The 25,385-nt window shown below is 34.6% G+C and overlaps 1 protein-coding gene across 7 annotated transcripts in view; it reads right to left on the bottom strand.

The window, feature by feature from the left end:
* Positions 1-25,385, bottom strand: part of PTPRK (protein tyrosine phosphatase receptor type K) — a 449,847-nt gene that overhangs the window by 27,789 nt on the left and 396,673 nt on the right. For 3 of the 7 annotated variants that reach the window (XM_084889603.1, XM_084889604.1, XM_084889602.1), the window contains exons 14-16: positions 13,097-13,235; positions 4,905-5,065; positions 2,047-2,082 (exon numbers count right to left, since the gene is read on the bottom strand). In XM_084889603.1, the coding sequence (XP_084745729.1) occupies positions 2,047-2,082; positions 4,905-5,065; positions 13,097-13,235 (336 nt within the window). The remainder of the gene's footprint in view (positions 1-2,046; positions 2,083-4,904; positions 5,066-13,096; positions 13,236-25,385) is intronic. The other 4 variants (XM_084889601.1, XM_084889599.1, XM_084889598.1 and 1 more) reach the window with 2 other exon arrangements.

The following is a 25,385-nucleotide window of genomic DNA, read 5'->3' as shown; positions in this document are numbered from 1 at the left end:
ATGCCTTTTGTTTTGCATTAAGCTTTAACACAGTAGTACAATGAGAAGCATTCTTTAAAATAATCACATATGAATTATTAATCTCCAAACATTTCCGCCTCATTAAACTGCCTCATTAAACCACCTCATAATGTGACTAGTAGGGAGAGTACATGTACTAATCATTATCTTTATTGCACATTTAAGAATAATAGCTTCAAGTATTTCTTTGATGGAAAGGTTTTTCTAGAGTTCTTTGCAATACACTTACCAGTTATAGGGACTTTAACCCAGAGAAGCAGTAAAACACAAAAGAACAAATATACGAATTAATACGAAAAGTTTCTAAGCTCTTTTAAAATCAGCAAGTAGACGTTAATATCAAGCAATGTTTGAAATGATTTCAAAATTGCTTCCTAAACACAAAATCAGTTGGATGAAAAACAACTGTAAACATCATGACTCCATGAATGATGAAAAATGCAAGTCATTTTTACATCTGATGTGATTAATGGGAGTTAGCTTTTCAACAGCAAATACATATATATTTAAATTAAACAGCCCAACTTTCAAAGTGAAATAAAATGCATAACGGCTATTTATATGAACAGGTTTGATGACTCTATTGTGTTAATTCTAGCCCTCCTTAAACATAAATATTCCTTTTCACAGGGAAAGCTATTATGATAACCTTTTAAACTTTATAGCTTGTAAAAACTCACATATATTGCCTCATTTTCTCTTTTACAAAACTGTGGAAAGGTACTGTAGGGATTATTACCTCTTTTATAGATGAGAAAGCAAATATGAAAGATACAGTATTTTCATGAGTCTGAGTCCACAAGAGGACTGAGACTTGGACCCAAATCTAAATGTTCTTAAAATATTACTGTAATCACTTTTTAAGATTTAGGCAGCTGATATTTTTCCAGTGAGTTGTTAATATTTTAATTGAATTTTACTTATTAATGTGATGTTGACAGCCTTCTAAAATGCTCAAAAAAGATGACATTTCAAAGGCTTTTGGTGCCTTCACAATGATCAAGATTCCGGACTTCTCCCCAATGGTCAGGCTACCCCTTGGGACAAATTCCCGAGTTCACTTCCCTGCCATTATTTGGTGTGGACATTTAAGGGAGAGTTCAATCCGCAACAGAGAACACTGGCTTCAGGATTCCTTTACGATATATATTCTTTATATTACAAAATTATAACTTTAAATATTTTAGTGAAAAATGTGTATTTTACTTAATTGCATTAGCGGAACTATTTGAAAATGTTATGAAAAAGTAACTGAATGCTGAATATATGCATAATAAAACATGCATAAAATATAAGCTAAAGTTTTATGTTCACAAGAAATTTAAATATAAAATAAGAAATCTGCTAATGTTTAAGATACATTTTTCTGGTAATTTCTACATTTCTTAGGGTAAATCTTAAATATTAGAAACACTGGGTTAAAAATGACATATAACTTGTGAACATTATAAGCAAGATGGTCATGAATCATTTGTGTGAAATCAGTCAAGGAATAGAATACAAATTGAATTGAAACTCATTCTATTCTTAAATCTGTAATTAAATTAAAAATTAATGTAATTTTACATCTGAAAAGGACTTATTTATCACTCATAATACCAATTGTCTTAGATGTTATATAATAATTATAAAATTAGGAGGATTTAGAAAATCGCTTCCCATCAGATAGATTTTTACATATAAAAAAATTATTCTGGTAGCACTGGTCCCTGTGCATTTTGGTTCATTCTACTAACCTGCATAAATAAACATAAGTCCTATATTAAGTACCGCGGTACTTTTGCTGCAAATCTAATGGAACCAAAAATTAGTGAATACATTGCTTTAGAAAAGCACACCTTACTAATTTGAAATCCACTAGATCTGACGGGATTTATCACAGTTGTTCTCTTTGATAAGGTGATAGCTATATATTTTAAATCAAGTTGCTTTCTGCACTGGGAATAATTACTCTGCTGACAAAGTTATAACCATGCAAGGAGGTGTGATCCATGCAGAAATGATGATAAAGAATTAGGGCCTCACCTAACACAGCGGTCGGCACAAGTGGATCATTGGGCACTGTATAGGAAAACAAAGCTCATGAAGGAACATGTTCCCCTAAAGTTGTTCCCTTTAAAATAGAGTTATGTTCTCTTAAGAAGTATCATTATTAAACTTTCTTTGGTTACTATAACCCGAAAAATTAAAATTCTCTTTCAGTTGGGTTATTGCAAAACATCAAGAGAGAAAGGTGCATCTATAATTATAGTTCAGTACTCAGTTTAATTTAAAAAGCAAGGAATATTCAACTTGACATTATAAAGTTTCTAAAATGGGGTGGGGGGGAATCCCATGTATTTTAGATCTAGCAAGTGCAGGGTACTTGAAGAAATAATCCTATCTAATAAAAGAGTAATTTGCAAATGGACCATCACTCCAAGACACAAGATGGCCGCCCCCATGTGGACACAAGATGGCTATTGCAGGATGGCCAGCAGGGGAGGGCAGTTGTGGGCAATTAGGCCTCAGGGGAGGGCAGTTGTGGGCAATTAGGCCTCAGGGAAGGGCAGTTAGGGGTAACTGGGCCAGCAGAGGGAGGGCAGTTGGGAGTAACCAGGTCTGCAGGGGAGGGCAGTTAGGGAGGGCCCCAAGCCTACAGGGGAGGGCAATTGAGGGAAAACAGGCCAGCATGGGAGAGCAGTTTGGGGGGACCAGGCCAGCAGAGGAAGGCAGTTAGGGGCAACCAGGCCTGCAGGGGAGGGCAATTGGAGGAAACTAGGCCTGCAGGGGAGGGCAGTTAGGGGTGACCATGCTGGCGGGGGAGGGCAGTTATGGGCAATCGGGCCAGCAGCAGAGCAGTTAGGCATCTATCAGGCTGGCAGGGGAGTGGTTAGGGGGTGATCAGGCTGGTAGGTAGAAGTGGTTAGGAGCAATTAGGCAGGCAGGGAGGCAGGTGACTGGTTGGGAGGCAGCAGTCTTGGATTGTGAGAGGGATGTCTGACTGCCCGTGTAGGCCTGATCCCACTGGGCAGTCAGACATCCCTTGAGGGGTCCCAGATTGGAGAGGGTGCAGGCTGGGCTGAGGGACACACTCCTCCCACCCCCCATGCATGCATTTCATGCACCAGGCCTCTAGTTATCTCAAGTTCATTCAAGATTTTTTTTTTTTTAGTTAACTGTGGGAATATATTTAATCATTCTTCCAAGTTCATAATATAGTTACACTCCTGAATTCAAGCTTCCTAATAAGATAGGCAAAAAATAGAAAAGTTGGGGAACAAAAATGCTTCCAAGTTCTTAAAGGGTTAACTATTAAATCAAGTAGTTAGAGAGATGGTAAATCTACATTTTCAGAAAAATTTACTTACAACAATATTTTGTAAGTAAAATATTGTTCTCTGTCATTTATCTTATAGTGAAATAAAGATAAAATAGATAAGAAAGGCCCTATCTTGATTAAACTTAAGTTCCCAATGACTATAGCATTTCTAACTTGTTTGGTTAGATACATATCAAGGGACATGATGGGTTGCATTTAGGGCTAATAATGTCTGAAAATTTTCACCAAGGTGAACATTACAGAAAAAAATACATCCCTTTCTGGAAAAACCTAAATGCATACAACCTACAAACACTTTATTTTCTCTATCTTACCGCAACATATGCTTATAATGTATAAGAAATAGTAGTTTTATTGTCTATTTTTCCCTTATACACATGTTATTCCACTGAGGTAAACAAACCTCTGGGATCTGTGGAAGAATGCACCTGCATATACAAGACTTAGGACAAACATGATTTTCCTTCCTCAAGCATCAATTTACTTGAGGATTTAAAGAAACAGTTAAATAGTTTAACTTAGTTTTCAGTAACAAAGAGCGCTATAGAAAAAATTATTGGAAATTCGAAGATAAACTAATATTCATTAATTACAAGGCAATTCTTCAAATCATTTGTCATTAAACAGCACTTCAGTGGAAATGTCTTAAAAGTCCAGCCTTCATAGATCAACATTAGGAATTCTTAACACGGATGGGTGGATAAGCTGGTAGATGAATGGCTGAATGGGTTTCACCATTCACTGCCAAACCCCTAACCAAGTAAACTTTTGAACTTCACACCAGATACTGAAGAGCATGTATATTTCTCTTTCCCCCAGCTAACTTCATATATATATTATTAATTTCAGAGAGGAAGGGAGAAGCAGAGAGAGACAGAAACATCAGTGATGAGAGAGAATTATCAATCGACTACCTCCTACACATCCTCCCACCAGGGATCAAGCCTACAACCCAGGCATGTGCCCTGACTGGGAATCAAACCATGACCTTCTGGTTCATGGGTTGATGCCCAACCACTGAGCCACGCCAGCTGGGCTCAGTTAACTTTTTATTACTAAAATTCTCCAGGGGTATATAGAATATTTTAATAGAATAATTTTACCAATGCCAAAAATCTGCAGATATTCTTTCTTATCTCACAAAGAATTTTATCTTGCACAAAGGAAGACTCAAATGGAAAAATAACTATAAATCTGACATAAACTCATTTTACGTAGGCAATCAAGTATATTAAAGCAATGACATATGAGTGGTATATACGAATATATCTTATGATGATATAGTAATAAATTCATGCAGTTTGACATTAAAGTGAATCTACTATCAAGACTGAAAATAAGTTCTTATGAATTCCATAATATTCTCTATCGCTTTTTTTTCTTCCCAGCTGTTTCTCCCATTTCTTTTCCTTGTTTTCTCTCGCTATTCAAAAGACAATGTGTTGACTGCAGAGTGCATTAGACAGCTTCAAAAATCACTTATGAAAATTTTAATACTGACTGCAAGAGTGCACTAAAAAACAGCTTTAAAAATCATTTATGAAAAATTTAAAGAACTTACATCTTGGACTAAAATTATGTTGGTCCATGAAGGTGATGGAAAGAGGATCTTCCGCATGCAGAGTGCTCTGATCTGCATAGCTTCGGTCCATAGCATTCACCATGTGAGTCATCTCCTGCCGGGTGTTCCCCATAGCATCCTTGCGCTTCTTAGCGAGCTTGCTGCCAAGGCAAATACAAGAGGGAAACCTCAGTGTGAAGCCTGAAGGAGAGTTGACACCAGCAGTATGTAGTTCAGAAAAGCCCCAGGATAAGGATATAGATGTCGTTTACAAATAACTTAGGCCATATTTTCGGGAATTAAGTTCCACATTCAAACAATGCATTTTGGTTGCTCTGGAACTAGTATATTTGCCATGTGGGTGTTTCAACATTCAAGCTGTCAACCCAAACCTCTTATTTCTTATATTTTATCATTAAAATGAAGTATTATAAAATATAACTACACTTTATAACAACCATATGTGAATATTTCATTATTAGAGCTATTCAAGAAAAGTGTAAGCTAAAGCTAAATTTTGGCTTTCCTCTTGGGTGATTAATTCTTTTGTCAACTTTTAGAAGTTCTTCCGAGAAATAACATGACTACTTTTTAAAGTTTATTTTGTTATCCTCATGCAATTAAAATAAACAAAGCAATTCCATTCTTCATTCTCTGTTTTATTATTCCGCAAAATGCAACATGTGTAGCATTAACATATTTATCAATTTATTTATAACATTAACCCAAAACTAATCTGGAGGCTTGTAAAATCAACCATAACTAAATATAATGCAAATACACAGGAAAATATGAAAAAGTTATATACCATATGAAAAAGTAGATGCATTACACAAATGATTATAATCTTGAATTACAGACACAGTCAAATCCTAAAAGCTTGTTTTAGAATCACATGGCGGAGTATCCACCATAGAAATGCCTTATAAAGTCAGCGAGACAAATGACTTGGAAAATAGAAGAGTTAGACTTTTCAGCTACTCAAACACTGAGATCTTTATTGTAATAACAAAGATGTGAAATACCTTATGATTCTTTGTGACTGTTACACATGAAATATGTAATAAAAACATTAAGGGTATATAAAACGTTTACATCACATTAACAAGGCGACTTAGATGATATAAATAAAGGCACTCTCAAAGCCTGTAGTAGCCAGATTATGTTTCTAAATTTATGGCAGCAGTTTATGTCGTCTCTGAAATATTCTTTAGTTGTTTTAAGAATACCACTTCTCAGCTAGATTATTAGCTAGGATATATTCTTCTGATTCTCATTAGTATCTACAAACACTTTCTTTAAAGGCTCATATAATAGTTGTATTTATGCCCCAAAGCGTTTCCTTTCAAAATTCAACCTAGCAATTCAAGAGCTACTCCTGAATAGAATTCCACCTCTTCCACCTCCCGCACAGAGAATTATAATACTTAACCTCAGGGAGTTTTTACCCAACATGAACACAGCAGATCTGATCCCTAAATAAGACACTCGGAAACTAAGCTTTAGGGAATGAAGTAGCACTTTTTAAAAGAATAATAATAATAATAATAACAACGACGATAATGACAGTACTAGTAGTAAGAAAACAATGACGAAAATATAATAAGAACTAGCACCATCACCAACAGCATTACTACCACTAACTACACCATCATAACCACTACCACCACCACCACCATCACCACACAACCACCATTATTAGCAATATTTGCTCTATTCATTGAAAAGTCATTATCTCTTTATTTCTAGGCGAGGCAGTAAAAATCCCCATAATAGCCTTACAGGTTTCAGACAGGAGCTGTGAATGAATGCTGCCGCAGTCGGACGACACGCCCTGAAGTGTGGGGATTGCGGGGACACGGAGAGCAGTTTAGGGTAAGGTGACCAGACGTCCGGCTTTTTAACAACTTGTCCCTTTAAAAAGGACTTTTTTAAAACGCTGCGGGACTCAGGACAAATTGTTAAAAATCGGGACTGTCCCGTCAAAAGCGGTATGTCTGGTCACCTTAGCTTAGGGGCAATTTATCTAGGTGACTACTGGCATCTGATCCCAGAAGTGTTAAGCTTCTGACTTTTAAATGACATTTAAGGAGAAATAATGAATCTGAATATTCATACTAAATTTCCTGATTTTTTTCAAGAGCTTTTATTGTTTGAAAGAGTGTAGGAAGCAAGTTAAACATTAGCAGATCATATTTTGGTCTACAGACTTCTCTTTCCGAACTTACCTCTTTGATGTGATGTAGGATATTTGTTCATTGACCCACAAGGTTTTTGTACCTCTAATTTCTGGTTAACTTGCATTATGTCTCACCTCAACAGGCAGGCTTCTCTAATTCCAGCAACCTGTTTCAGGTTAAGTTTCCCTGCTGGGTGAGTTTCTAGCACCACGTTTTCTGCCTCTGATAACACTCATCACATATCATTGCAAATGTCCTATTAATTCTTTTCCCCACTGTGTGTTCCATACAGGGAAGAGCCATCTGTATATTCCCAGCACTTCGGGCAGTGCCTGGCACATAGCAGGCACTCCAATAAAATACTTGTTGAATGGATGAATAGGCCTGTGATATGCTTCACACTTTCCACTTGCTAATTCAGTTAGTTCTCAGATCAACCCACTGAAAAAGGCATGAGAGTTCTGACTGTAGAGATGAGTTTATTGAGGCTCAGACAAGTTAAGTAGCTTGCCCAAGGTTGTTTATCTAATAAGCAGTGAAAAATAACCTGGTTTCTTATCTCCAGTTGCTGACATCATTAAACGATATATTACAAGTGTACTATAATGTAAAGCATCTTCTTACTCTAGGAGTGAAACATTAATTGTTACAATGGGAATGCAGCACAATGTTTTGCCATTTAAAACGTTTGAAATAGCAAAAAAAAAAAAAAAAGATAGTTTAAAAAACAACTTCCAGTCTTTGCCGGCCAAGAATAGTAAATTTGTTCCTCCAAAAATTTAAGAGATTGAATTGGATAAATGTAGCACAACGTGGGATATGAGTTAAAAAGTTAAAGTTTTGAGTATGGGCAGTTCAAAGCAAATATAAAAGGCATGTTTGGACTTTGAGGCTTTTACTTTAAAATATATAATTTATATGTGTCATGATTAAGAAAAAATATGAAGCAATGAATTTGTCAAATTCATGGCAGGTAAAAGTTTTCATAGCTATGAAGGATCTTTATTTTTCAGAGTCACAAACCTTTGCTAGTTGTCAAATTGCAGCGGACTATAACCTTTGTTAGTATCTGCCAACCAAGCATTATCAGTTCGGTTCTAATATCTTAATTCACACATCTCTGGGATGTAGGCTTTAATTCAGGTAATTACATATAAACATCAGAGTTAGGTGTTTTGATCAAGAACTGAGCTCTCCTATGATGATGTCAATAAATGTTAGCTCAAAGATTGCATCTGGTTAACTTTTAAATTACAATCAATTTATTTCTACTTTTATCTTTAAAAATCTTTAAAAATTTAAAGTTTAGCTTCACTAGTTATATTTGAGCAGCTTTTAAAAACATATCTCTGTGACATTCTTTCTAATTATGATTAATAATGCCAATAGCCACACATATTACAATATCAGTATTATGATCTAGTACCAAGTGTAGAATCCTGGGATATTATCCATCCACTAAAAAGACAATCCCATTCTAACACTATCAATATATAGAGAGTTAAGGGGAAGCTTTATTGGCATTCTCATAATTAAATACTTATTGATTTCTGTCCTCTTGATGTTTTGTCTCCTCTGAGCAACAAGTATATAAAATGTGCACTTCAGGGCATTGAACTGTTCTGCAGCTGCTTGAGTTTGACAGATGTGCAAACGACTTTCATCATTAAAGCATCCAGCAGCATACATTTCCGCAGGTGGATATATGAGTGGGCTAAAAAGAGGGAAAGTGCTCCATCATTGTATGAAACGGTACAGTTAATTACCTTTGGCTTCATCCAACATGATTTAACAAGGATATTATGACCCCTCAGAATAAGCTAGGAGCATTATTAGTTTACACCTGCTTGTGTAGCAGATTTTAAGAAGCCAAACATTTATAATATTTTAAAAGGTTGGTGAAATTCTGTTATAGTCATTGAGACTCAACAAGTTTTGTTGCTAAGCTAGATTAGATTTATCTAATGAAATAAAAAGTGGGGGATACATGCCCTCAGACATGCAGAATCACAGTCCTTGAGCCTAAAAGTGGCAGACCAAATAGAGATCAAGCAATGTCCATGAACACTTGGTTGTATCATTCCTTTGGATTGGCTGTATATCCTGGCATCTAAGGTAGCAAACTGAGAATGACTGGAAAGATTTAGTTATGACACTATATATTATATATATAATACTCTCCATCCTTATCCAAACTATCATTCCATACCTAATTACAGGATGAACTAAGACTTTGGAAGAGAAAAGAAGATTTGTGTAGGTGGAAGGGGCTTTCCCCCACCATGGTCTTGTTTTTAAAAAATAATAATCTTATTTTAAAAATAAACAATAATGTTTTTTCTCTGATTTGTTTTTTATTTATTTCTCACTACAGCATTATGAAATTACTCATTTGTTTTTGCAAGACTAAACGGACAGCTTAGACGGCCAGACCAAAGGTGTTCATTTGGAAGTTATAACCCATCATGGATTCCTGGAAATGTGGAGACAGATGTTTTCACTATCTGTCCTGATGTGATTTGCATCCTGGGAAGCCACTTTTGATTGTTTTATGAATCCATCACCTGGGTCATTTTGTCAAATAGAACAGTGTTACATAAAGATAGGGATTGGTGAGTTACAACCACTATCACTGCCAGATGAGTGAGGGCTCATATTGACAAGGTACAGTTTGACTTAAGTAAATAAGTGATGTTTTAGGCTGTAGACTAAAGCTGCTTATGGAAAACTGAAAATTTAAATTAAATGTAGCTGGACATACAGAAATACAATATCCCTTTTTAAAAAGATTAACAAAATAAGTTAATAGGTAAGCTTTATAATTTTAGAGTCCAGAAAAACATTTTTTGAAATGTCACCAAAATTGCAAACATCCTGTTTTTTTGTTTTTGTTTTCAAAAAGGGATACTGCATCTTTAACACACGTAAAGTCGTATATCACCCATTTTCTACTTACAGGTAGTAGGAGTAAGAATAGTAGCTCCTCCTGGCAAGCAAATCACAGACAGTGGAAAAAGAGAAGCAATGGTGAATGAAAAGCGTGACTCTGTCACATTCAATAAAGCAGAAAAATGTGCGTTAAAAATAAAATGAAATAAAATAAAATTCATGTGTTTTTTTTATTTGCATTTCAATTTGCTCATGCACTGGTAAGATATCTTTTGCCATGCAATTAGACAGATATGCAATAGAAAAATAAAATGTAAAATACATAATTTGGGGGAAAAATAGCATGCTGACATTTCTTTTATAGCCAAAAAAAATTGAAAAATTAAATGGATTGTGTATCTTCAACATGCAGTTAAGCACATCCTCCATTACCATCTAAATGTCATGAAAGATGGAACAGCTGTTATAGAACTTGTACACTGAATTGATTATTATTCTTTAGATACAAAATATATAGATCTATTAGGTTAATATAGGATATATGCAGAATGATACCTAAAATTTTATAAATAAGACATTATATCTTAGTGGTACACAGGTACATACATATATTAAGTGAATATACATATGCACCAAACACTATAATATACACAAAAATATGTCTACAGTAGATGTATGTGAAGATGATGCCATACACAAACATTTACTGTATCGAAACATAATTTCATATTTATGTTTGGGATTATTAAAGCATCCATGCTGTGCATTTAAAATATAATACATAACCAATGAAATAATGGCATACACTTGGAAATAATTAACAGCAATTAAATTAAAAAATGGCATTGCGTTTTGAAAGATGCAATATCCCTTTTCTTAGCCTAAAAACTTACTTCATGTATACCCTTAGCTATAGAATTTCACTAAATTGAATTCCAAACCATTTCTTCACACAACCAAGAGTACACAGAACGTTTTCAACATGAGAAGTATACCTATATATGTTATTATTCCCAGTGAGGGATAAAATCTTGAGAAACCTAATCATTTCTTATAAAAATAAAGATCATTAAAGGCTAAAATGATTTGCCTTTTCATTATTTTTACTATAAATTTGTGTATTATATGGGTACCTATGTAATATATTAAAATTGTTTCCCTAAAATTGATACTATCCAATATTGTTATAATATCTAGGATTTTGTGTATGTATTATTATAATAAACATAGTTTTAATTAAATCATACAGGATACATGTGTGACACAAAATATGAGTAAAAGTCACTACAAAGTTGTTTGGATAAGTAAGAGATTCAAGAAATTTAGTTATAATGTTACATATTGGAAGGTAACATATTTAAGTATATAACTTTGTGTATAAAATTATAAAATTTACTAATCATGAAGGTGATGAGGAAGCCCTAGCATATTCTCTACCAAAAAGCAATCAATTAAAGTACAACTGTGAAAACTCTAACATTAAACATTTTGCTTGAGGCCCATGTATCTAACCATTTAAAATATGAACCGGCAAAGAATTTGCTACATTATGCAATTTTAGAGAGTTGTCAGAGCATATATACCCCTCTCCCCCAATCATGCTTCGAGATTGTTTTGGCATACTTTATAAGATTTATGTTTCAAATGATTTTGTTATTTCTAAAATAGAAGGCCGTGAATAAGAAAGACCCTAATAACAAATAAAACTGATTTCACCCAATTTTAACTAAGTGAGGACATAATCAGAAGCTATTTTCTTGCTCCCATGTCCAATCTGAAGTGACTGGAATAATTTTAATTGAGAAGCAAAGTTGAATTAACTCTCTAAACTGTTTAGTGTAGTTAACCCTCCAAGTATAAATTTACCTTAGAGACATATGATCTGGAGGTTATATATTCAAAAATTGTATTGATCTTAACTGGCCAATTTGTATTACTAAAATACTTAAATCTTTCTGACTCAAATATGATGTATTTTCCAGCCACATAGGTAGACAACAGCAAAAAGAGAAAGCACTCTTGGGGAAAGCACGTATGTAGCTAATTTAACACAAAACACTATAATGCATACCTAATGTTTCTAATGCAGATGTGTCTTCTCCAACATATATATCTCCAGGGGATAATTGTAAAGAGGCAATACATTAAAATAAACTCTGATGGAATTATTAAACATGTAGTATGAATCATATCTATATTGGTAATGATCTATTTTGAGTACAAAATACTAATCATCATAGAATATTATATGACTTATGTTATCAACATCACTTATTATGTTATTTAATATAATTTATAAATTACAAACACTTTTATATACAACACTATTTTAGGGCTATATTCTGCATGTTAAGATGTTTTTAAAGTTTTTCCCAATTGTAGAATTATCTAAAACATATGATTGGAAGAATTGTGGATTTGTATTAGTTTCTGAGACAAAGTCTGACAAATGGCATATAATAAAATGAAAAAAAGGTTCAAGTTATAAAAACTATACACTTTGAAATGTTTTTCAGCAGAAGTAGACTTTAATCTACAGACTAGAGTTCATTTTAAATTCTAGTGGGTCCTAACATCTTTATATAATTCTAGAAGATATTAGTTGATAAATACAAAAGACTAATGATCAATTTTTAAAAACTTGACTTTTCATATTAAAGTGCTCAAATAGTCAGTGAATATTTAATACACAACTTCACAAATAATGTTTATATTCTTCTCATACCTTATTTATAACCAATATGTAGAAAAATAGAGTACAAAATAATTCATAGACCATAACCCAAGCATTATGATAAATCCTTATATCATCATTCTTAATAAATAACACTAGAAGTACAAGATAAATTAACATCTCAAGTATCTTTGCATTTGAGAAATTTTAATTCATACATTAATATCAATGTTAATGTGACAAAAAGTAGATATTTATATCTGAAATTAAACTGCAAAAGAGCCAATACAAATTTATTTTAGAAGTATGAGAAATAGACTCATGTTGACGTGGTCATAATGCAATTCTTCTAAATTCAGTTCTCTAATTTAAAAAGGTCAAGGAAACAAAAAATATTTGAAATCTCGTGACATAATAAGTGAGTGGGACAGAATAAAAGGAGGCCTTACCTCTTTTTTACGATTAATACGACAACTAGGAGGAGGAGGATGAACACCAAAATTCCAGCGCTAATTCCTGCTATTTTCACCACTCTGTCTGTTTGCTTTGCTGGGTCTGGAATCACTTCTGGTTCTTCTGTTGCTGCTGCTAAATGAACCAAAAAAATAAGTTACTAAAAAAAACTAATTATCACAGAAAGGAAATTGCAAAACTCTTACAAAAAGGTGACTTGTTTCATTTGCTTGAATGAAAAGAAAAAAAAGAAGAAAAAAACACCTGGAAATAAAAATACAGAAGGGTGCTAAACTATACAGCATGAGATATTTACGGACAAGCTAAAAGGAAAGCTTTTTTAATAGGGGTTAACACAAAAAATAAAATAAAAATCTAGACGTAATTATCAAAGAGAATGGAGAATGGTTTTTCTCCAAATGTCCTTAAAAGTGAGACAGGGTCAGATTTAACAGAGTTATTTAGCAAACCCTCTCCACTCAAGTGCAGGGTGCTGTGCTGGTCCTTTAAGGTAGAGTCGGTGGCACTTGTCCTGGACACAAATGGTTAAATTAAATACGTGCTTAGTTTACCTGCTGAAGGTGTGAGTTTATAAAATGTTGTATAAATTTGAAAATGGATAGTTGGTTTGGGATCCAAAAGAATAAGAAAAGTAAAACATGTACATCAAGAAATAGTTCACATTCTCCTAATAAATAAAACCCAGAAAATAAACTTGGAAAACAGAAATCTGAAAAGATAAATCTTAAAAAATTTTTTTTTAGAACTTCACTTCCTTACTTTCTAGAATCCACTACCATCCCCTATATACACACATATTAAAATTATAATCTTTAATTAATTTACAAGCTCTAGTAAAACTCTGAAGACATTTCCTTTTACCTTATTTACTTATTTTTATGTACATTTTACATATAAAAATTGAGGTTTAGAGAGATGACGATAGATGACCAATTGCTCAAGAACTGAGAAAAACCTAACATCTATCATCCAAACAAGTCTTCAGTGTTTCCATCCACGACTCTCCTGATAACAGTGTGTGTGTGACAAGAGCACAGGGGATCCTTAGAATTCAGCCTTAAAGCCCTCATCACAGTGTCAAGGATAATGGCTAAATGAACAAACAAATAAATAAATCTAACCTCAATGTTTTCCAATGAATAATTTTCCAATTCCCCTTTTTAAAAAATCTACTTTTTCTAGAACACTGTCCTTTCTTCTTCTTTTTAAAAAAATAAATATATTTCTATTGATTTCAGAGAGGAAGGGGGCGGGAGAGCTAGAAGTATCAATGATGAGATAGAATCATTGATGAGGCTGCCTTCTGCATGCCCCCCACTGAGGATCGAGCCCCCAACCCAGGCATGTGCCCTTGACTGGAATTGAACCCCAGACTTTTCAGTCCACAGGCCCATGCTCCATCCACTGAGCCAAACCAGGTATAGGCTGTCCTTTCTACTTTAGCGCCTTTGTCCTGGCCTATTTACCCACCGCCCCTCCTCTTTTACCCTAAGTTCAGCCCATCTAAATATCTGCTCCAGTTTTCCAACCAGCCAGTTTCACTCAGAAGGGGACTAACACAAGTCTGCTAACTTTTCTATTTTTTTTTTTTTCAGGTAGGAAAAAAGAACTAATGTATAGAATACTTATATTTTCTATATTTCATAATGGTAATTTAAATTTCATAAAATGGTAATTTAAAATGAAACATTGTTTGAAAAAAAACACACAAAAACGTTTAGAGAGAATGGTCAACTTTCCAAAAACAATTCAGTATCACTGTCTTAATTTATCTTATTTCAACTGGATCGGAAAAAGCATCATAGGGACCAGGATTGGGTAACTATTGTTCTCAAATAGGAAAAGTGAGTCTTCTGCTAGTTTCTTCTAGTCAGCAAGTTTCCAACTTCACACTCTGCACACATGAGGGCTTCATAGGATTTCCAGTCTCATTAGTTAGGAAGAGAGGCAGTGCAGTGTTTACCACATTTCAAGCTCCACATTACAGTTCAATTCATCACACATGTATTCAATATACTGGAGATCTCTTTTCCCAAGAGCAACTTTAGAAATACAGAAATTATGGATTATAGAACTGTACACCTGAAATGTATATAATTTTATTAACCAATGTTACCCCAGTAAAGTCAATAAAAATAAATAAAAAAACACACACACACATAATGAAGAGAGGAAATATATTCTAAAGTTGCATATGAAGCTGAAAAGAATATTGCTGGTAATTCTCAAAATGGATTGGTTCAATACAGTTACCACTTCAAATAGAAAGGAAGACAAATGTTTGATATAGAAATTTCTGGAAAAAACTTCAGTGTAGGCAACAAATCCTTATTATTCACTAACTAAAGCTTATTCTCATCAGGTCCTATGTTAAATGTGACTTTCAGAGAGTAATGATAATATTCCCTTTGTGATTTCTAGGCATACTCACAGAATTAAATGTTCCTGACACTCTTTAAAAGATCAGTTCTTGTTCAATGAGGTAAATACATTTTTAATAGGTCATCATAGGTAAAAAAAAAAAACACAACAAAACCACATGGTGCTAATGGGATACATTTTTAAATATATTACCCTGTTTCCCTGAAAATAAGACAGTGTCTTATATTAATTTTTTCTCCCAAAGTTGTGCTAGGTCTTATTTTCAGGGGATGTTTTATCTTTCCATGCGCTAGGTCTTATTTTCGGAGGATGTCTTATTTTGGGGGAAACATGGTATTATGTAAGTAGCATGTTTTTATAGGAATCTCCAGAACTAGTAAACCTCACCAGAAGCAAACAACCTTCATAATACTCACACTGCAAACATAAACTATCATCATGAAGTATGAACAGCCAACCTTAATATTAGCTTGGTTTGGTGATTAAAGAACCAAACTGACATGAAGGTGAGGATGGGTAAACACTTTCAAATGCAAAGGATGAAAAAATATTTTTAAAGCCTTATTAAATAATGTATATTTGCTAATGAATTAACCTAAAAATATTTCTAGGAATGAAAAACCAAACCTAAAAGTAAAATGATACTGATAACCTTGACATTGTATTCAGAGTATAAGACTTTCCTAATCTATTATGCAAAATAGTGTTATTACTTTAAAGTCATAGTCTGGTCCTAGTTGGTTTGACTCAGTGGATAGAGCATCAACTGAAGGATGCTGGGTTCAATTTCAGTCAAGGGCACATACCTCGGTTGCAGGTTTGATCCCTGGTCCTGGTTGAGGCATGTGCAGGAGGCAACTAGTCGATGTGTCTCTCTCACACTGATGTTTCTTTTTCTGTCTCTCTTCCTCCCTTCCACTCTCTATTAAAACTAATGGAAAAATATCCTCAGGTGAAAATTAACAAAAAATAAAATAAATATAGTTGTGTGCATTGATCACAACTCTTGTGCAAAGAGCTGCTCATAGATGCTTTAATATCAGTATTAAACTTGAACATGAAGGCTAATGAAATGTTTTACAAACACACGATTTGGTGTCTGTTTTCCCTTGATTGTGAATCCTCATCAAAATCTTTAGTTAGGAAATACATTATTACTGCTACAACTATTAAGAGTATTTTAATTAATGTCTGCATAAATTTATTCCTATAGACACTTTAATCACACATATTTTCCTAAATTCTTGGCCTAATAGAATGAAGGAGTATAAATATCCTATTTAAAATCATTCAAGCTTAGAAGATTCATTAATAGAAACACAAGCAGTAGCCCCTAAGTAAGCATTTTCTGTTTTCTTAAAAAAAAAAAAAAAAAAAAAGAGCAAAAAGCTATTATAGTGACTGCACCCTTGAGCCCTGTTTATAATTTATGCACATACACAAAGGCAATGTGGAGCACCTTTTTCAGAAATGCTTTCCTTTGCCATAAATCTTTACCTTTTCATCTGTCAAAGAATATTCAGAGTCCCCAGTGTTCTGAAGCCAAGAGCAGCATAATTCTTTGGACAGTGAGGGGGGAAAAAACAACAAACTAAGGCGATATTTTGTTTTTTATTGAGTAAATTTATAAGATGCTTTTTTTTTTGGGGGGGGGGGTGTAAAAAGCAGTTAAAGCAACTTTATAAATTGTGTTCTTCTTCCCATTACTTAAAAAGAATTTACCCAAAACATTTAGGTAACAAAAACTGCACAAACACCTCAAAATGTCCTTAAGAAGTAAAATTATTTAACAGCTGCAATCGTACAAGAACATCCTCCTTTTAGGATGGGCATCAGAGACAATTTACTAGGTGTTCTCACAGCAGCTTTAGAGAACCATCATCCCGTCAATTCCGAACATCCTCCAGGTGTCTCACTAATGCTCCTTCCTTCCCAGTTATAGTTAATTCTGAAAAACTGTTAACACTTACTTACCAATCATTACTTAAGATCCTATAATTGGATTCTGTCCCCCAAGGCCACCAACCCACCATCACCAATGTGTCTAATAACGTACTAGTTACTGAGTTCAACGTGCACTTTTCTCCACCTCCTTTTATGCAACCGCTTGATCACATTTGACATTGCAATCCACTCCTTCCTTCTTGCAATACTCTTTTTTTCTGGGGCTCCCATTACTTGACCACCTCCCAATTTTCTTATGACTCTGGTCTCTCCTTTCCAGATCTCTTAAGTGAGCCTCTCATTGAAAATAGGTGCTGCCTTAAGTTCCTTAGAGACCTGGACCTCTTGACATCATTTTCCATTTTTTCTGGTTTGGTGACTTCATCCACTTTAATCACTTCAGTTGTCACCCATGCTGATCCTTCTTAAATCAATATATCTCTAATCAATGACCAGGGCTTTAAACTCAACTCTTGACCCATGAATTCATCTCACTCTTGTGATATGTCTTCACTCCAGTACAAGACAATCATACACCATGTCCAAATCTGAACTCATAATGTTATCCTCACACTAGTTCCTCCTCCTCTAGAGTATCCCCTTTTGGTTAATGACACAACTATCCACAGAATGGCACAACTATTCCTGTTGTACAAGCCAGAAATCTGGTCCTCATTCTTGAATTCTCTTCTTTCTCCTTATCTCCAGGATTAACATATGTCATCCAAATTGGGATGCTTTTGAAAGTGAAAGGGGAAACTCAATATTTATGATAGGACAAAGAGCAAACACTGGAATTGTCTCGGGCACACAGAGATATGTGGTCAGGTTCCTTTCTCATACAATTAGTTACAAAGTACTACTACTTCCTAAATACCTCTTGTCTCTACTTTTCCCATCTCCATTGCTACTGCGTTAACTCAACATCGCACCCAGATTATACAGCCGCCTCCTACCTGTCTTATCTCCCTGACTGCTCTCTCTGCCTGTTAAACAATTTCTAAGGTTTCAGCCATATCATGTCACTCTTGGCTGATGAGAGCCCTCTAATGGCTTCCCCCTGATGTTCCAATAAAGCCCAGGAAAACAGGGACCATGTTTGGTTTGCTTGCCATTGTATTTCCAGTAGACCTGGAAAGGAGCAACAGTGCAAAAAAGTATTGCTTGAATAAATGAAAGAATGACACTAAGGCTGCCTATGGTACACTGTACTGCCATACAGAAAGTGAGATACATAGCTTAGCTTATTTTGAATGTTGGCCTCCGATGAGCGTGATACATACATTTCTGAATTGTCTCTAGAATTTTCAAGCACCTGTGATAGCCATTCTTTCCTAAGGCTAACTGCTTCCAGCCTCTGCCACCATATACCCTCAAACCAAAGTGCAGGGAAATCCCAGCATCATGGAAAGTATAGGACAGTGGTCGGCAAACTGCAGCTCATGAGCGAGCCACATGCGGCTGTTTGGCCCCTTGAGTATTTAGCAAAGGCCAGTTTAGGAGTACCCTAATTAAGTTAATAACAATGTACCTACCTATATAGTTTAAGTTTAAAAAAGTTGGCTCTCAAAAGAAATTTCAATCATTGTACTGTTGATATTTGGCTCTGTTGATTAATGAGTTTGCCGACCACTGGTATAAGAGATTCAATATCAGCAAGACACTGTTTTAATCCTTAGTTCCTTCTATTTTTCATTGTGTGACAATGAGCAAGTTTCCATTGCTTAGTTAATATTTCACCTGTAAAATAAAAATAATAGCAGTGCCTATATTATGTACCTTTTAGGAATGTTAAGTGACATAATGATGGGAAACATTTTTATAAACTGGAAAACACTGGAAATAGATGAAATAGTAGATGCTGCAGTCCCTGGCAGAGGTGTTAGCTATCATCTAAAAAATAAATAAAAAAATTATGAATAGGGGCAGTGACATTACTGAGAACAGTTTAAAATAATTGAGTAGTCTTTTCTATAAATATATAATAATGAGTTTTGTAAAGTACATGTTATTAATTAAATAGTCTGTCACATTGGACATCTAGCCTACGGGCATGTTGAAGCATGTATTATTTAGCTCAATGGTCCTTTGAAGACATTTTGCTTTATCACGTCAAACTATCTTATGAAACTTGTCTAGTCTTATATTGTTGACAATAAAAAACAGGTTCTATTAGAGTTTTATATTGGTGAAAATGAAAACAGATATATGTCACGTGTATTGTTTAAACAGTAACTAGAACTTAAGTTTACTCTTTTAAAATAAAGATATAAATATTACTTACAAGTTTCTGATGTAGAAAAACAGTAGTGCAGAAGTGTATACATATTTTGAACAACTACAGATTAATATTACAATATTTAAAATTAATTTCATACTGTTCAAGGCACCTTTTTGTAGTCTCAGATTCCTTCAATTTGTTTTGGTTTTAAAACCACAGGTCAGCCCAGCTGCAGTGGCACAGTGGTTTAGCTCCTATGAACCAGGAGCGCATGGTTGGATTCGCTGAGGGGCATGTGCCTGTGTAGTGGGCTTGATCTCCCTGGCAGGGGTGTGCAGAGGGCAGCCAATCTATGATTCTCTCTCATAATTGATGTTTTTATCTCTCACAGTTCAAAACTTACATAAAATCCCAACTAACAAATCTCAAAAGAAAGGTAGAGGCTGGAGGGGATAGAGATTAACCGAAGAATTTATATGCATACTAGAAGACTGGTGCATGAAATTCATGCACTCAGTGGTGGTGGTGGTGGGGTGGTCTCTCAGCCTGACCTGCACCCTCTAGTAGTCTGGGAACCCTTGGGAGATCTTTAGCTCCCGCCACTGCCACTGCGCTCACCAGCCATCAGCCTGGCTTCTGGCTGTACAGAGCTCCCCCTGAGGGAGAGCACTGACCACCAGAGGGCAGCTCTTGCATTGAGTGTCTACCCCATGGTGGTCAATGCGCATCATAGTGACCAGTCTTTCCACCATTCAATCTATTTGCATATTAGTCTTTTATTATATAGGAAATGCATAACCCATGGACATAGACAATAGTGCTGTGAAGGCGGGGGGAGGGCGCTCAAAGTGAGTCAATGGGGAGAAAAGGGAGATATCTGTAATACTTTCAACAATAAAGATAAAATTTTTAAAATCCTGAAGAAATGATAAAAATACTTTTAGCAAAAACAATAAAATAACTATCACATTTCAGGGATATACTTAAAGGTTAAAAAACTAGTAACTTAATGAAAGGCAAATATTCTACTAGCATTTAACATGAACTTTGTATTAAGCTTTTCATTTAGTTAGATTTATCCAATTGAGCAAAAGAGAGCCTTACTGTGTTCTCCTGCTTCTTAAACACAGTTGAGTGTATCTGCTAAGTAATGTCTGAAATCTGTTTCTAATTCTCCATTTCATCTTCTTGCTGCCCTAGATCAAGACCTGGTCAACTTGCTTTTTCACTAAGACATTCTGCTTCCCTTATAGGCCTCCAGAATGGGTTTCCTGAAATGTAAGTGTGATTCAGTGGCTCCTTTAACTGCTTCCCATTCAAGAGAAAAGGCAAAAGTTCATGGTATAACATATAAGGCTTTTCCAAACGAGGCTCTAAACAACCTTTTCAACAATTTATTTAGGGTATCTTATACCCTAATCATTTGCAAGCTTCAACCATTTTCCAAAAACTCAAATACTCCTTGGTCTATTTCAGAGTTTGGCAAACTGTGGCTCCGTAAGTCCTTTCCAGTAGATTTGACAGCAACTATCATATCATTGCAGTCAACTTTATAAGATAATGCCAAATCGCTGCCAATTTACATACCAACCAGTAGTGTATGTGAACTCCACTTAAATTACATCTTAGCACTTTGTATTATCACACTTAGACATTTTTAATAATTTAGTGGTAGAAAATGCTTTTGATTATTGAAATTATCTTTTGAGATACTTATTTAAGTTAAACAATATTGCTATTTATTTCTATACAGCAATAAGGATAATAATAATAAAGACAATAATAATCACTTCTCAGTTATATGTGCTGTAAATACCTTCTACTGGGTGGCTTTCCTTTCAGGTATTTAAGGTATCTTGATGACTAGCACATCTTCCCGTTAATGAAGTCAAATATATCAATTATTTGAATTCATAATATCAATGACATTCTTTTTCTCTAAAAGTTTTAAAACTGTGCATTTCATATGTAATCCTGGATCCATCTTGAATTTCTTTCTGAATCTTATATGCAACAGGAAGATATTACAGCACCCCCTTCCCACATAAATATCCAATTGTCTATGGACAATATTTGAATTGATCCATGATCCTCAAAATCACTTATGTCCTGTATCCAAATTACATAAAGCATGGATTCAGTTTGCAGTATATCCATTATTTCCATGAGGCAATGTATGTATTATGCTGATATAAAATGGTTTTAGTTACTATAGCTCTGTACTATGTTGTAATACATGACAGTCATGTTCCAATGCCTCTCCCCTTCTGGCGCATCTTGGTGCACCTTTATATGTTGTTGTGGGTAACTTCTTCAAATTAAAGTCCAGAGAGAAATTGTCTCTTTACTTCTGTCAAAGCTGCTATGCAATCCATCCCAAATTTTACTTTTAAAATTTGAAAAATTCTGTTGTTTCTTCCTAAAAGTTCCATTTGATTCTTTGCAACAATACTTTGTTGAGTTACTACTGAAAGCATCTTTTTAATCTTTATGATTTGTATGCTGTTTCTCTGAATATTTTATGCCTGACAATCTAAATACCTGTAGTCCTTCAAGGAGTTATTTGCATGAACGCTTGGTGACCTTTGAGAGTTAATTGCTTTATGCTAGACTGTGGGCATCCTGCAGGCCTAAATTGATCATGCTTTCATCTAAAAAAGAACTTGCATCAGCTTCTGCCAATAACCACAAGGTACCATAGGACCCAGCCTACCTCTGCAACCTTCAAGAGTACCACCTCTGCACAGGATCCCCTTATGACTAGCCTGATGATGCATCTTCAGCATCTCCCTTCAGAAGCTGCCAATCCCTCCTTCTGTCTATTTCATTTCTCAGCTCCAGTCAACTACACCTTTTGGGGGTGGAGGGTGGAAGAGACAGAATAGAGACTTCCCCTAAGTGCTTTGGGTACAGTAATGTATCGAAAGGCATGTCCTACCCAGGCAGGATTGTTCTGCAGTTTCTCAGAGCTCCTAATCTGTCAGGCTTCCAAAAGTAGAAGTCAGATCATGGGATTTTATGTTTATATTTTTCCCAGGAACTCATCCTTAAATACTCTCTCGCTTCTAAAGCACCAGTTAATTACTTTTTCATAAACAACATGTAAAATTGTGTTGTAAATATTTTTCAATAAGTCTGCAACATACACCAGTTGGGGAGTTAACTGAAGGCAGAGCTATAATCTCATTCATCTATTTATGTCCAATGATTTACATAGGGGCCAACAGTTTAGTCTAACAGATAAGTGACAAATAAAAAATGTTCATCATTTGTCAATGTTACATAAATAAAAGCATATATTAACTATAACATACTGTTCACAGCTTTAACATTTTTGCAACAAAAGATATGAAATCCAGAGTTAACTGATTTATAAAATCTAAAGTTATGCTTTGAGAAAAAATTTGTTCTACAGAATAGCAACAATGGGAAAAGAGTGTCAACACATGTAGAAAATATACTACTAGGAACTACTATAATCATGTGGCATTAAATACGTTGTTATAATAAAACCATAGACCTGGGATTTGAGTTCCAGCTTTGTCACTTCTGGTGAGCTTACATTGTTAACCGTTATGCTCCTCAGTTTTCTTATTGGTAAGTAGAAATGATAAAGATGCCTACCTTCTACCTTCTAGGTTGGTGGTAGGATTAAATGGATTAAAATACACAGAGTGCTTAGGACAATATCTGATATATAATAAGGCCCCAGTAAATATTAGTATACATGTAATTAAGTTCAGATAAAATTCTCTTTCCATATCTAGATTTCTAAACCACAGACAATGAATTCAAATAAACAGCATCAAATAGAGAGAAGTCTAATGTCTAATTAGAGATATTAATGTTACTCTTCATCACTTATCACATATTTGTTGAATACCTCAGGGGTACAAAAGACTGTAATTGGCTAAAAAACAGAAATATGAACAAATGCTCTTCCTTCAAAGATAAGTATTTAAATAACTATACTTATTAATAGAATATGGCACAACTAGGGTTCCTAAATTGTGTCTGGTTTGTTAACATCTTACAACATTACTTAAAAATCATTCAACATCAAAGTCCAACTGTGATTATTTAGATAAAGAAGAAACTCAGAGGAGGTAAATATCTTTATCATGTCACAGTATTAGTTATTAACACAATTAAAAATATAGCTCATGCTTCCTGACTCCCATCTGGCACTTTTGCCGGAGAGAAATGTGATTGGGAATATTTTTATCACTGTCTACTCAGAAAGAGACATAGGGGAAAGAGAGGGAAGAGAGAGAGAGAGAGAGAGAGAGAGAGAGAGAGAGAGAGAGAGAGAGAGAGAAGATAGGTGTCAATCCTGATCACTACATAACATAAAGAAGTAAATTTTCAGTCACATCAAATCCTTTCTAGAAAAAAAGCAGAAGTGGGTGTATAGATAGGTGGATAAAATCTGGTAGCTTCTTAGAGGATGTTATAAACTATTTTTTTAAAGGAAAATATAAATTCCATACTCCACCTTAAATCCACAAAGAAGGCAGGGGCTTCCTCCTTTCATTAATCAATACATTATTTGTTGCCCCAGGCACATGCCTAGCACTAGTATAGGCTCTGAAGCATCACTACTGGACAAGACATAGAAATCTCTGCTTTCAGGCAGTTTCCATTTTGCATTGTAAAACGACTCATTACAATGGTACCCTCTTTAGATCAAGTGTGAGTGTAGACCCCTCAGAAGAAAACATGGAAGTGGATGGTATGGCTTTTTACTAAGACTGGGAGTGCATCATAGCCATCACACAATGCTTTGATTGTCTGTCTACGTCCAAGCATTAAGGAGAGTTCAGAGACAATGGAGCTGTATTAGTGATTAAAAAAATTTTTTTTAACTTCAAGTAATAAAGGATATTAGAGAATAAAAAAAGTAAAATTAAAAAATTAACTAGGGAAGTAAAAAATAAGACAAATAACATAATGCCATAATACTGGGGAATAATGAGCTGGCCAGCTTTGATGCCAAAGTGGAAAGTCTAAATAATAAGGAATGTCACATGTTCTACACGCTGGTTATTATATGGGACATTCAAGTAGTAATGGCCTAATTTAAGAGTAAAATAGACTGAGCTGAAGATTACTGAGAAATAAAAGGAGTAAGTTAAACGACACTGGATCATATATCCACACCCAGTATTTATAGCAAAGTTGGCTACAAACAACTAAATATGAACCTTAGTGTGAAATGCTTATGAACTGATAAATGTGGATATCTGGAACTATTAGGGGGGAAAAAACTTCATAATAATGCCAGTGATATTTTTTCACAAACTACAGAATCAGGAAATTCTCTTCTTCAGGGAAAAATCTGGAATATTAAAATCCAGGCACTGCATGTAATTAAAAGGCAAGTACACTTGACATTTTTATTGGCACAGAACTTAGCCAGATCTGGGCAAGTCATCCCAAGATGCTATTCTTAAAAAAAAAAAAAAAAAAAAAAAAAAAAAAAAATGGACACACACACACTTGAATGTAGTATAACTTGAAATACTAGAGAAAGAAATATAAACCAAACAAAACCTTTAATCATGCTCAAGTTATAAGAATGTGGTATTATCTAAAATAGTACTTTTTAACCTAGTTTCATTTTCCTTATTTGTAAAATGAGGGGTTAAGATTAGCTGCTTTTAGATATGATTCTACTTTCATTTTCAGCAGGTCATTTTCCACCAAGGCTTGGGTAA

The sequence above is a fragment of the Pipistrellus hanaki genome (genome assembly GCF_964339955.1).
Source record: "Pipistrellus hanaki genome assembly, chromosome: 7".
Lineage (NCBI taxonomy): Eukaryota > Metazoa > Chordata > Mammalia > Chiroptera > Vespertilionidae > Pipistrellus > Pipistrellus hanaki.
This window is presented reverse-complemented; position numbering and strand designations above follow the sequence as displayed.